Source organism: Narcine bancroftii, chromosome 7, assembly GCF_036971445.1.
Source record: "Narcine bancroftii isolate sNarBan1 chromosome 7, sNarBan1.hap1, whole genome shotgun sequence".
In the NCBI taxonomy this organism is placed as follows: Eukaryota; Metazoa; Chordata; class Chondrichthyes; order Torpediniformes; family Narcinidae; genus Narcine; species Narcine bancroftii.
In genome coordinates this window covers 78,477,161-78,492,016 of record NC_091475.1, presented here as the reverse complement: position 1 = coordinate 78,492,016, position 14,856 = coordinate 78,477,161, and the positions used below count along the sequence as shown (strand labels likewise).

General features: G+C 45.2%; 1 protein-coding gene across 2 annotated transcripts in view; it reads left to right on the top strand.

The window, feature by feature from the left end:
• The first annotated feature begins 4,792 nt into the window (after nucleotides 1-4,792).
• Nucleotides 4,793-14,856, top strand: part of LOC138739045 (growth arrest-specific protein 6-like) — a 56,330-nt gene continuing 46,266 nt past the window's right edge. For both annotated transcript variants that reach the window (XM_069890430.1, XM_069890429.1), the window contains exons 1-4: nucleotides 4,793-4,920; nucleotides 5,319-5,476; nucleotides 7,799-7,823; nucleotides 13,900-13,962. In XM_069890430.1, the coding sequence (XP_069746531.1) occupies nucleotides 4,833-4,920; nucleotides 5,319-5,476; nucleotides 7,799-7,823; nucleotides 13,900-13,962 (334 nt within the window). In that variant the 5' untranslated portion in view covers nucleotides 4,793-4,832. The remainder of the gene's footprint in view (nucleotides 4,921-5,318; nucleotides 5,477-7,798; nucleotides 7,824-13,899; nucleotides 13,963-14,856) is intronic.

The window sequence follows — 14,856 nt, the reverse complement described above, 5'->3', positions numbered from 1 at the left end:
GGAGTTTTAACACAGGAAAAAGGCGGTCAGCGACACCCAGTAGCTTTCCTTTCCAAAATGATGGACCCAGTGTCTCGCGGATGGCCGACGTGTATCCAGGGAGTAGCGGCTGCTGCTCTGTTAGTAGAGGAAGCACGTAAACTTACTTTTGGAGGAAAGATGACTGTGTACACCTCCCATTCTGTAAGTGTTTTATTAACACAAACTGCCCATCGATGGCTGACTGATTCTCGCATATTAAAGTATGAAACCATTTTAATGGTTGGAGAAGATTTACAGTTTGCAAAAATTAATAGCTGCAACCCAGCTCAATTTTTATACGGCAGTGAAACAGAGAAAGAGGTGGAGCATGACTGTGTCGAGTTGACAGATCTTCAGACCAAGACCCGAGAAGACCTTTGCGATACTCCGCTGGGAGAAGGATATGAATTCTACATTGACGGCTCCGCCAGATGTGTTGACGGAATGAGAAGAAATGGGTATGCTATAATAGAAGGAAATACTTGGAAAGTAGTAGAATCCACGAGACTACCCGGAAGCTGGTCAGCACAATCCTGTGAACTATATGCCTTGCAGAGAGCCCTCAGAATACTGGCAAAGAAAATTGGAACGATTTGCACAGATTCCAAATACGCATACGGGGTAGTGCATACCTTTGGTAAGATCTGGAAGGAGCGTGGTCTAATTACATCAAGAGGAAAGGAATTGGCACACGAACAGATGATTACTCTGACTTTAGAAGCCTTAACATTACCCCAAGAAATAGCAGTAGTCTACATACCAAGCCATAAAAGGGGAGATAACCCGACAGCAATTGGAAACAGACTGGCTGATGAAGAAGCCAAAAGAGCAGCCATGCAACAAGAAGTCCGTTTGCTGACTTTAATCCCAATAAGACAAGGCATAAAGACAGCTCCCATTTTCACTGCTAAGGAAGAAAAGAACATGGATCAGCTGGGCGCAAGCCAGTTACCTGATGGAACATGGAAAACACCAGATGGAAGAATTGTTCTAAATAAAGAAATAACTCGCAATATTTTAAAACACCTGCATCAACAGAGCCACTGGGGCACCCAAGCCTTATGTGACACAGTGCTTCGAGAATATGTGTGTAAGGGAATCTACACCTTGGCCCAACAAGATGTGCAAAATTGTTACCTATGCACAAAAATTAATAAGAAGATAATGAAGACAGGGACCATGGGAGGTCAACCATTAGCCATACGCCCTTTTCAACGTATCCAGATCGACTTCACAGAGTTACCTCAAGTTCAAAGATGGAAATATCTGTTGGTGATAATAGATCACTTTACCCGATGGGTAGAAGCCTTCCCAACAATAAATACTACAGCCTCTACAGTAGCTCGCCTCCTCCTAGAGCAGATAATCCCCAGATATGGTATAATGGATTCTATAGACTCAGACAGGGGTCCACATTTTTCTTCAAAAATCCAGCAATTGATTTGTGATGCATTACAGGTCTCTTGGAAATTACATACCCCTTGGCATCCACAAAGCTCAGGGAAGGTCGAACGTATGAATGGAACACTAAAAATCCAATTGACAAAGTTAATGGTGGAAACTAAAATGCCTTGGATAAAGTGTCTGCCCCTAGCCTTATTAAGAATTCGTACTGCCCCACGAAAAGATGTAGGGCTGTCCCCTTATGAAATGATGTTTGGGCTTCCCTTCTGGAGTACAGTTGAGGGGTGTCCCACCTTGGGGGAAGGGGATATATTTGTTAGGAACTATTTACAGGCACTGTCACGCTCTCTTACAGATTTACGAAAGAGAGGACTATTGGCACAAACACCGCCTCTAGACTTTTCTTTACACAAAGTGGAACCAGGAGACTGGATTCTTATCAAGACCTGGAAGACTGAAAAGCTCCAGCCCCAGTGGGAAGGTCCATACCAAGTTCTCTTAACTACAGAAGCTGCAGCACGAACAAGAGAGAAGGGGTGGACACACGCATCCAGATTTAAGGGACCTGTAGAGGCGCCACAGGACCCTGATACGAATTCAGATTGGACTTGTATTCCTGGAGAAAAACCTCTTACCTTACGATTTCGCAAAAAGACTTAATTCACAATGTTATTGTTATGTTCTTTGATTTTTCTTAGTTTGCCTATGTCTTTATCAGGTGTGAAATGTAAGAAATGCAGAGATACAGTGGTCCTATTTCAGGACCACATTTGGGGAAGAAAGGAAGGTAATTTCATTTCCCATACCTCAGTTCCTGAAAAATGCTGGGCAGAAAATACCACCCAACATCCATATACCCCTTGTGTGGAAAAAGAAGGAAATAATATGGGTCATTATATACAGATTCCTAATACCACTCCTTTCCCTCTTAACGGTTGGAAAGGTGACTCAAGCCCACCATGCCCTGATGGACTCTGGTTTTGCATACACCAACGTACTGTTCCAATGAGAAGTTACACTCCACACTCGAAATTGCCTGTCCCTTTAAGACAGCCGGACTTAGTTCGAGTCCATCCAAATAACCATGTAAGTTTCGGTAATGCAATTGGGGGAGATAACCTTTTTGTAGATCTGGCAACTAAAATTGCAGGAACTTTTAATGTAACTAATTGTTGGGTCTGCGGGGGTCCACGGATGTCAGAACAATGGCCTTGGTGGGGAGAACCTCTCAATTCATTGACCATGATTTCCCGCATTTGGACAACTAACCGAACGAGATCAAGAGAAACCTGGTCTCTCTCTAACGTCCCCTCTGGTTTTTATTGTCTCTCACGAGCCGGCAAATACCCAGTAGGAGAAAGTCCCTGCAAGGCTGTATGGATTCGCATTTCGCCTGGTGTTTTCACTTGGTTTCCTAAACCTCAGACTTGGTTCTTATCCACTGTTTTTAAAACTAATTGCCTACCCCTGTCTAATAGCAGTATTCAGTTTTGGAATTGTACCACTTCCACCATCACAGGACCATACCAATCAAATCCTGTTCTTAAAAGAGTTTGGGAAAGGGGGTATGGAGTATCCCCAAATGGATTATTCTGGGTATGTGGTAATAAAGCTTATACTCGTCTTCCCTCACAGTGGAGTGGAACTTGTTTCCTAGGAATAATCCGCCCAGAATTTTTCCTTCTACCCCACGATCACGGTCATAAATTAGGCGTAAAGGTCTTTGATACATTACATCGTGAACCCCGCTCTACCACGGTACATTTGGGAGAATGGAGAGATGATTGGCCTCCAGTGCGCATAATTCAATATTATGGTCCCGCTACATGGGCTCAAGATGGATCTTGGGGTTATCGTACTCCTATATATATGTTAAATCGCATAATTCGCTTACAAGCAGTGCTTGAAATTGTTACAAATCAAACAGCTATAGCCCTGCAATTACTTGCGTCCCAGCAAGGTCAAATGCGCTCTGCTATATATCAGAACCGTCTAGCCCTAGACTATCTCCTAGCCACGGAAGGAGGTGTATGTGGCAAACTTAATTTGACTAACTGCTGCTTACAGATTGATGATAATGGAAAAGCCGTTCGTGAAATCGCTGATAATATTCGTACATTGTCCCATGTACCGGTTCAAACCTGGCATCCTTTCCCACAATTTAATTGGATGGACAAATGGTTTGGAGGAACCTGGTGGCGTACCTTCTTGTGGGTCATCGGAGGTATTTTATTCCTCCTACTTATTTTGCCCTATATTATTCCCTGTCTACGCAGCCTGGTGATTTCCATGGTCGGACAAGCTATGCAACCAGGGGGGATGGGAGACCCTGTAAGACTTTTATTTCAGCGTGAGATTAATGTATCATAAAACATTTCTCTTCCCTAGCTTAGAATCCCCATTCATATCTATACATATATTCAACACATTTTAAAGAGAGAAAGGGGTGGATTGTGATATAGAGAATTTAGGTTAAAAAGACTTAAGTTAAAATGTGATGATTAATCATAAACAGGGAAGCCAGAACGGACAGAGAGTTTACTAGCAGTCAAGGACAGAAGGAGCTGCTGAATATGTTTTTTTAAACCTATCTTTTCATGGTCATAGTGAGAGACATGCAGGAGACAAAGGATTGATAAGAAGTGTGAGAAACAGAATTCAGTGAATGTAGAGTTCACAGCGTACGTAACGAACGTGATAATTAATAATGCAGTTATACTTAGAATGTTTTTGTAATACTAACCAATTAAAACAGTATTAATAAGAAGGGGAAGGGCAAATAATAAAGGTATAAAAATCAATGCACTGTATGTATCGGGGCTTAACTGGTGAGAAACCAGTTGAGTCCAACTCTGCAGACTTGTAAATAAAGCTTGTCCTGTCATCAGTTTTAAAGAGACTCATGTGTGAGAAGTTTTATTTCTGACATAGCGGATGCATTTTTCCTCTCAATCCCTAAACAGAGTGAAAATGATCCCCTTCGGAATTCATCCTAGAAACACTTTGCCAGAGCCACTCAACGCATCGGTAGTGAAACATCCCAGGGTGGCTCACAACAGATCTGAGATTCGAGTACAGTCCAAGGGTTAAGGACATTGTTCAAGGAGATAGGGACGGAGAAATCGAGGGCAAGAATTTATGAGGAGAGAGGGAAAGAGGAGTGAATGGAAATAGTGGGGGAGTAGGGCGTAGAGGGGTCGTCGTTCCGCAGAAAGGGGTGGAGAGTCCAGATAAGGTGAGAAGGAATGGGGGAGGGGGGAAGCAGTGGTGGAAATGGAAGGGGTGCGGAGGGGATTCTGGGCTGAGGACGGTGAGAAGCAAGGGGTGGGACAACGGGGCAGGGGAAGCAGTCGAGGAGGGGAGGGGTTGGCCGCGGGGTGGGCGGAGGAACAGATCGCGTTCTCGGGATGTCCGCTCTCGGAGGCTCTCGGACCGCCGGGATGCTGGGCGTCCTCGCTCTGCTGCTGCTGCTCGGCGTGCCGGGGACCAAGCAATGTAAGCTGCTGCCCCCACCCTCCCTCTCTCGCACTCCTGCCCTGCCTTCGCTCTGTTGTCCTCACTTTACCCCCGCGTTCTCACTTTCTTTCATTCTCTCCTTTCTCGTAAACACTCCTTCCTCCCACTACCTTCATTTCCAACCCCCTGATGAGCCTCTCTGCCCCATCCTCCTTCCCCCTCCCTGTCCCTTCCCCCTCCTTCTCCCTGTCCCTTCCCCCTCCCTGTCCCTTCCCCCTCCTTCTCCCTGTCCCTTCCCCCTCCTTCTCCCTGTCCCTTCCCCCCCCTTTCTCTCTCTCTCTCTCTCTGCCCCTTTCCCCTTTTCTCTCCCTGCCTCTCTTAATCCTCCCACGTTCCCGTCCTCTACTCCCATCTCACCTCTACCCCCTACCCTGCAGTTGTATCCCGGAGATCTGCCTCCAGCTTCCTGTTGCGCAGCCGGAGGGCGAACCATGTCTTTGAGGAGACGCGCCAGGGCCACCTGGAGCGCGAGTGTGTGGAGGAATTCTGCAGCAAGGAGGAGGCTCGGGAGGTCTTCGAGAACGACCCAGAAACGGTAGGACTCTCTGCTGGGAGGGCAGATGCCGCCTTAATGTGGAACATCTACGTCCAGTTGCCGCTTGCCACATCCCTGCTGTCCTTGGGCAGAGCAACAGTGGACGATTAATCAGAATTCCTCCCTCAGGAACACGAAGATTAATTCTCTGAGTTCCAGTGTTTATCTGTCACATCCCCATTTGGAGGTGGGTGGCTCCAACGGAGAATGCATTAGAGGGGCTGAATGTCCTGATGAATATGCATTAGAAGGGAAAAATCTCCTGAGTGCCTATGGGTTAGATTGGTCTAATGTCCTGACAGGATATCGGTTAGATTGGTCTAATGTCCTGACATGGTATGGGTTAGACTGGTCCAATGTCCTGACATGGTATGGGTTTGACTAGGCCAATGTCCTGACAGGGTGTGGGTGAAATGGGCTGAATATATTGGAGGCGAATGGGCTAGATGTGCCAAATATCCTGGAGGAGTGTGGGTTGGAAGGGCTGAATATCCTGGAGGAACATGGATTAGATTGGTCGAATGTACAAGAGGTGTGGGTGAGAAGGGAACAATGTCTTGGAGGAATGTGGGTTAGAAGGGCCAAATGTCTTGGAGGAGTGTGGGTTAGAAGGGCCGAATGTCTTGGAGGACTATGGGCTAGAAGAACCAAATATCCTGGAGGAGTGGGTTAGAAGGGCCGAATGTACTGGAGGAGTATGGGCTAAAAGGACTGAATGTACTGCAGGCAACACCCAGCCACTCACATACAGTCATTATCATTTGCCACTCCAATTGAAATAATTGAAGAGGCAGTGATTCTGTGCCTGAGGACTGGGAAGAGATCCGATGGTTGGGGAGCTGAGAAGAAGGTTGCGCCAGATGCAGCTTGAAGGAGGGTTCAGGGTATGGGAGAGGTGTTTGTGTGGAGGGGAGTCTTCCTTCCCCAAAATACTATCCAGATGATTTTGAGAATGGTTTAGTTTCAGGGCCCCATTACTGCAACCACATCTGTACCTCTGGTGTTGTCTCACAGGTGGAACTTTAAATTCAACAGATGGAGATTGTACTTCTGTGATTATTGTTGATCAGGGTACAGAGTTACTTCTGACCCTGAACAACTTCTCTTTTGATTACGCATCCCTTGTGTGGGGTCTCACTTTGAAACGTCGACCATCCCTCTGCCTCCATGGATGTTGTCTGACCCATGGAGTTCCTCCAGTACTTTGCTTGCTGCAGATTCCAAGAACTGCCCTCTCTTCTCGTGTCTCCACAAAATCACCCTTTAATATTTGGTGACTTTGCAAAGAAATGGTTGGAATTATCATCCTGGTGGAGGCCTGAACTAGGCAAACCATGCACTATGGGAGTCAGTAATTGGCCAAAATGGGTAAGACACCTTGGATTATTGTGATTTAACATGGTTGATAAATCCTAAATAAATCATAGAATAAAATATTGCAGGTGCTTCAAAGCTGTTAATAAAATGTGCTGAAAATACAAAGCAGGGAAGGATGTGTCTATGGAGAGAGAAATTAATATTTCAGGTTAGTAGTGGTTTCTCGGAAGCTTGGGTGTTCTGCCTCACCCCATGTTTTGATGGCCACATTGTTGGCATTTGGGAAACAGGCCCTGAAGACATGGAGCATTTTGCTGGGTTTACACCAGTGTTGAGGTGATGGTGGGTATGCAATCTCTTCTGTCCCCCTTCCTCATCCTCTACCACCATCCCTACAACTCTTCATTCACTCTCTTCATCACCATTTCCCTTTCCCTAGTCCCCTGTCCACACTCTCCTTCATCAGTCCTTCATCTCATTCCACTCTCCCCACTCAACCACTTCCTTTCTCCTCTATCCTCACAATCGAAACAAGCACAGAAAGCCCACTGTGGTCCCAAAGAGTGTTGCACTGTGGGAGGGGCAGTAGTGAGGGAGTGTGCAACATTGGAGGGCCAGCGCTGGGGGAGTGTGCACTATGAGAAGGGCAGGACTGAGGAAGCCCTGTGTTGTTATTTGGATGGAGCCGTTGAGCCAAAACTCCGTGAACCTCTGAAGTTCATGTGTCCTTTGGCCAAGTTCACTGATTAATGATTATCTTTAAAGTACATATCTCCTGTGGAATCCTGTGTGCACTCTTCATCTGTCCTTTTTGACATCAGAACAGTGACTAACCCTCTAAAGTATTTGCTTCATTGCCAAACCTATGATTTGTTGAAGTACGGCAGCAACACACTTGGTTTATTGTGTATGGATGTTGTGAGAGGAAGCCAAGCAATGCCACTGTAATGCTGTACTAAAGATGTGCAATGAATTACCTAAACTGGATCTTCCTTCTCTCTACAGAATTACTTCTACCCAAAATACCGAGGTGAGTAGAGTCTTTGCAATGAATAACATTTTCTGCCTGCTACTCTCTTGTGGTAATTTTTTACCTCAGTCCAAATTAACTCTCAACATTTTTTGATTTTGCTGGTCAATGGAAGTTATTTTTTTATTGAAGTCAACTGATGCTGATTTGATCAAACTTTCTCCAGCAGAGCAAGCTTATCCTCATCCTGAGTGCAGCCCAGGAGGAGCTGATCAGTATCAGATTTATAGATTTTATTGGTCTGTAGAATCTTGTGGATTTTATTGCTCTGCTGGGACCAAGGAAAGCTGCCTCAGGACCTTCGTGATGCCATCATCATCACCCTGTACAAAAATAAAGGCGAGAAATCAGACTGCTCAAACTACAGGGGAATCACGCTGCTCTCCATTGCAGGCAAAATCTTTGCTAAGATTCTCCTAAATAGAATAATACCTAGTGTCGCCGAGAATATTCTCCCAGAATCACAGTGCGGCTTTCGCGCAAACAGAGGAACTACTGACATGGTCTTTGCCCTCAGACAGCTCCAAGAAAAGTGCAGAGAACAAAAGAAAGGACTCTACATCACCTTTGTTGACCTCACCAAAGCCTTCGACACCGTGAGCAGGAAAGCGCTTTGGCAAATACTAGGGCGCCTCGGATGCCCCCCCCCCCCCCAAGTTCCTCAACATGGTTATCCAACTGCACGAAACCAACAAGGTCGGGTCAGATACAGCAATGAGCTCTCCGAACCCTTCTCAATTGACAACGGCGTGAAGCAAGGCTGCGTCCTCGCACCAACCCTCTTTACTATCCTCTTCAGCATGATGCTGAAACAAGCCATGAAAGACCTCAACAATGAAGACGCTGTTTACATCTGGTACCGCACGGATGGCAGTCTCTTCAATCTGAGGCGCCTGCAATCTCACACCAAGACACAAGAGCAACTTGTCCGTGAACTACTCTTTGCAGACGATGCAGCTTTAGTTGCCCATTCAGAGCCAGCTCTCCAGCGCATGACGTCCCGTTTTGCGGAAACTGCCAAAATGTTTGGCCTGGAAGTCAGCCTGAAGAAAACTGAGGTCCTCCATCACCCAGCTCCCCACCATGACTACCAGCCCCCCCCCCCCCCACATCTCCATCGGGCACACAGAACTCAAAACGGTCTACCTCGGCTGTACCATTTCATTTGATGCAAGGATCGACAAAGAGATAGACAACAGACTCGCCAAGGCAAATAGTGCCTTTGGAAGACTACACAAAAGAGTCTGGAAAAACAACCACCTGAAGAAACACACAAAGATCAACGTGTACAGAGCCGTTGTCATACCCATGCTCCTGTTCGGCTCCGAATCATGGGTCCTCTACTGGCATCACCTACAGCTCCTAGAACGCTTCCATCAGTGCTGTCTCTGCTCCATCCTCAACATTCATTGGAATGACTTCATCACCAACATCGAAGTACTCAAGCTGGCAGAGTCCAAGTCCGCAAGCATTGAATCCATGCTGCTGAAGACCCATCTGCGCTGGATGGGTCACGTCTCCAGAATGGAGGACCATCGCCTTCCCAAGATCGTATTATATGGCGAGCTCTCCACTGGCCACCGAGACAGAGGTGCACCAAAGAAGAGGTACAAGGACTGCCTAAAGAAATCTCTTGGTGCCTGCCACATTGACCACTGCCAGTGGGCTGATATCGCCTCCAACCGTGCATCTTGGCGCCTCACAGTTCGGCGGGCAGCAACCTCCTTTGAAGAAAACCGCAGAGCCCACTTCACTGACAAAAGACAAAGGAGGAAAAACCCAACACCCAACCCCAACCAACCAATTTTCCCTTGCAACCGCTGCAACCGTGCCTGCCTGTCCCGCATCGGACTTGTCAGTCACCAACGAGCCTGTAGCAGACGTAGACATATCCCTCCATAAATCTTCGTCCGCGAAGCCAAGCCAAAGAAGAAAGAAAGAAAGAATAATGGATGACAATTCCACTGTATTAAGTGGCAATGCTTCTACCTGTCTGGATCAAGCCAATCAATGCTGCCAGGAAAATGATTGGTACAGGGAATGACAAATTCACAGACTAGAGTAACTGTTCCACATCAGCCTTGTTCCATCCCTCTTCATGTCCCTCAATCCATATTCTCTCTCCGTCTATTTATCCAGATTACTCGTAAACCCATCACTGCTCTTTACCCTGAGCTCTCCGCAAGGGAGAGAGTTCCATGTTCTTCTCACTCTCAAGCATCCCTGATTTCACAGTCAGATTTATCTGTGGTTTCTAGTTCTGGCATTTCCTGTAGGTGGGAACACTCCCTCTGACCATCCTGTTGCCCCTTTCATGTCACAGACTTGTCAGTTTACCCTCACTCTTCTGACCTGTGCCTCTTGTCAGCCTGTGCTCTTACACATTTTCCAGGTAAATGAGCACATTGCATGAAGACCCCTCTTTAACCCTGGACCTTTTAACATCCCATAAGGCTGTGCTCTCTTGAGAGGATTCCAGCACCTTCAGCAGGTAGATCAATAGAACACCACATCACAGAGGCCATTTGGCCCATCTAATCCGAGCTTAACTATTATTTTGCCTTATCTTATCGACACACACCTGGAACATTGCCCTCCATAAGCCTTCTATCCATGTACCTATTTAATCTTCTCTTAAATGTAGAAATCAAATCCTCATCCATCACCTCCATTAACAGCTCATTCCCCATGTGGATGTGTATCCTGTTCACCCCTCTGTTGTATTACCCATTCCTTAATCTGTTTTCTTCCACTTCCCCACCTCCTCTGCATAAATAAGAAAGACCTTGGAACCAGAGTGATAGGAAAAAGGGTAGGGAAGGTAAAGTAATGGCCAGGAAAAGTAATGTTGGGAGGAGAAAGTAAAAAATCAGATGGTGCAGTGAGTTTTCGGGTCAATGATAGTGTTAAGAAAATTACAAAGAAAAATAGTGGGCAGAAAAATCAAAAGAAAAGGTTACAGAAGACACTAGATATTAAAAGGACAAGGAGCATAAGGGCACTTTATCTGAATGCAGGCAGTATTAGAAATAAGGTTAGTGAACTTGAGGCGCAAATCGGTTCCCATGCCTATGATTTGGTAGCCATCACAGAAACATGGCTACAAGGTGACCCTAAATGGGAATTAAACTTTTAAGGGTATCAGGTGGTGCAAAGGGATAGGCAGGATGGTAAAGGAGGTGGAGTTGCACTCTTAATCAAAGATGAGCTCCAGGCAGTAGTGAGGAATGATATAAGATCTAAAGAGCATAATGTTGAGTCCATTTGGGTAGAGATAAAGAATAACAAAGGGAAAAAATTATTGGTGGGTGTTATCTATTGCCCACCATATAACAATAGTTTAGTGGCACAGGAAATAAATAGAGAGATAAGTGAGGCATGTAATAATGATATGGCAGTCGTCACGGGGGACTTTAACTTCCACATAGATTGGGAAAATCAAGTTGGTCGTGGGAGTCTGGAAGAGGACTTCATAGAATGCATCCGCGATAGCTTTCTTGAGCAGCATGTTAAGGAACCCACAAGAGAAAATGCTCTCCTGGATCTAGTGTTGTGCAATGAGATAGGTAGAGTAAATGATGTAATAGTCAGAGACCATCTGGGAAATAGCGATCATAGTATGATTGAATTTCTCATTCAGATTGAAGGGGAAATAGTTAGATCGAAAACTAATATATTATGCTTAAACAGGGGTGACTACCATAGGATGAGGGAGGAATTGGGCAGAGTGGACTGGGAGCACAGGCTAATTGATGAAACAGTTGAGGAACAGTGGAAGATTTTCAAAGAAATATTTTGTAATGCTCAACAAAAATATATTCTGGTCAGGAAAAAGGGCAGCTAGAGAGGAAAAAATCAACTGTGGTTAACAAAGGAAAGTATAAAATTGAAGGCGCAGGTGTACAAAGCTGCAAAGAGTAGTGGAAAACTGGAAGATTGGGAAAACTTTAAGAGACAACAAGGGGTTACAAAGCGGGTAATAAGAAATGGGGAAAAAGATTATGAAAATAAATTGGCACAAAATATAAAAACAGAAAGAAAAAATTTTTATAAATATATAAAATGGAAGAGGGTGGCCAGAGTTAACATAGGACCCTTGGAGGATGAGGAAGGAAAACTGGTAGCAAAAAATGAGGAAATGGCCCAGGCATTAAACAAATATTTTGTGTCAGTCTTCACGGTGGAAGACATGTCCAGCATGCCCAAGTGCGGAGTTAAGGATGCGAATGTTGGGGAGGGCCTTGATAAAATAGTTGTTACAAAGGAAGTAGTGATGGAGAAACTAATGGGACTAAAGCCAGACAAATCACCTGGTCCTGATGATATGCATCCAAGGGTTCTGAAGGAAATGGCAGAAGTTATAGTTGATGCATTGGTGGTCATATACCAAAATTCCTTGGATTCTGGGCAGGTCCCGGCAGACTGGAAGACAGCAAATGTCACGCCACTTTTTAAGAAGGGATGTAGGCAGAAGACTGGAAATTATCGGCCAATTAGCTTGACGTCTGTGTTTGGAAAAATGCTTGAAGCTGTCATTAAAGATGAAATAGTGAAACTTTTGGAATGTAAGGGTTCAATCAGGCAGACGCAGCATGGTTTTAGAAAGGGAAGATCTTGTTTGACAAACTTGTTAGGATTCTTTGAGGAATCCGCATCAATGGGTGTGGTGGATAGAGGGGAACAGGTTGATGTTGTATATTTGGATTTCCAGAAAGCGTTTGATAAGGTGCCGCACAAGAGACTTCTCAGTGAGTTACAGGAAAGTGGAGTCTGGGGAAGTATATTGGCCTGGATTGAAAATTGGTTGTCTGACAGGAGGCAGAGAGTCGGGATAAATGGGAGTTTTTCAGGTTGGCAGAGAGTGGTAAGTAGGGTGCCACAGGGGTCAGTGTTAGGCCCACAACTGTTCATCATTTACATTGATGACTTGGAGGAGGGGACAAAATGTGGTGTAGCCAAGTTTGCGGATGACACCAAATTGAGTGGAAGAGCAAATTGTAATGAGGATGTGGAGAGTCTGCAGAGGGATATAGTTAAGCTGGATGAGTGGGCAAAGGTCTGGCAGATGGAGTACAATGTTAGTAAGTGTGAGGTTATCCACTTTGGCAAGAAAAATAAAAGAGCTGAATATTATTTAAAGGGTGAAAAACTACAGCATGCTGTTGTGCAGAGGGACTTGGGAGTGCTTGTGCATGAATCGCAAAAAGTTAGGTTGCAGGTGCAGCAGGTTATTAAGAAGGCAAATGGAATGTTGGCCTTTATCACGAGAGGAATTGAATTCAGGAGTAGGGAGGTAATGTTGCAACTGTATAAGGTACTGGTGAGACCGCACCTGGAGTACTGTGTCCAGTTCTGGTCTCCATATTTGAGGAAGGATATACTGGCTTTGGAGACAGTCCAGAGGAGGTTTGCTAGGTTGATCCCTGGGATAAAGGGATGAAAGATTAAATCGTCTAGGATTGTATTTGCTCGAGTTCAGAAGAATGAGAGGAGATCTTATAGAAACATATAGGATTATGAAGGGTATGGATAGGATAGATGTAGGAAGGTTTTTTTGAGCTGGCCGGGGAAACTAAAACGAGAGGACGCAGTCTCAAGATGCAGGGGAGTAGATTTAGGACAGAGATGAGGAAAAATAGTTTTTCCCAGAGAGTAGTGAATGTTTGGAATTCTCTAACCAGGGAAGTGGTTGAGGCTGCCTCATTAAACATATTTAAAATTCGGTTAGATAAATTTTTACATGATAGAGGATTTAGGGGATATGGGGAGAAGGCAGGTAGGTGGAGTTAGGTCATAAATTCGATCAGCCATGATCGTATTGAATGGCGGAGCAGGCTCGATGGGCCATTTTTGGCCTACTCCTGTTCCTACTTCCTATGTTCCTATGTAATTTACAAAGTGCCACATACTTTCGATTCTCAGCAGCAGTGTATCCTCTGACAAGGCACAGATTTGTAAATTATTGTAGATCCCATGTTAAAGGGGGTGGGAAAATCGGTGGAAAAGGCTGATTGTAGAGGTGACTGTAGAATCCTGTGCTCATTCATCCATTCCCACCTCTCCTTCTCATTTTCAGAATGCCTCTCTCTGTATGGACCCAATACCAAAAAGAGCCCAGACCTGGTGACCTGTGTGCACAGTAAGTGACTAGCTACATTCCCATTCTGAAACAACAGCAGAAAGTCCCTGCATGTTCTGCAGTGTTTATTCGACTCCTGGATTTTCCAAACACAGTCTTGGGTGAAGGGAAGATTGCACAGAGGCGTTTGCAGCCTGTGCACTTATCCTAGTGTGGCCACAGTGTATGGCAAACAATTTCTGAATACTAAGATCGAACACCAGGCACACTTAATGAAAAAATTAGTCAAAAATAAATAGCAGACCAGGACACTGGACTCAACTTTATAAAAATGAAATAAAGACCTAGTTTAATTCCTCATGTGAAAGTTTAGGCAATGCAGCACCCCCTCAGTAATGCCTTTTTTGTTGCCTTTTGGCAGTAAATCAATACCTCCTTTATTATTCTTAATCCAAAAGTTGCAAGTACCACATTAGTCTACAATTCAGGCTAAACACTCAAATCACAAGTTATAAATTTAAGCACGATTATTTCAATCGATCCTGTCAAACCCTTGGGGAGGCACCCATTCCCTAAGACCCTCCAAACTGCCTGTGAGCATTGAATGCTCCTTCTCCAGGGATACATGGGCACCCAGGTGACCTCAGAAGAAGGGCAGGCAGTCAGCCAGTGATGAACCCATGACTACCTACTGCCTGGACCATCTTGGCCAGGCCCAGTACCAAACAGAGCACCTATGAAATAGGGATTATTTGAAGTGGTATGTGAGTGGAAAGAAAAGGTTGAGAACCACTGTTCCAGACTGAGTCGAGGGCGGGATCCCATGGAGCTGATGGTCACCTCTAGTAACACAGTGTACAAGCCCTTATTGCTCCCGCGGACTTGCACGAGGGGGCTGCTCTGATTGACATAGTTGATCTCATTAAGGAAAAGGACAGTCTCCCCCACCACCTT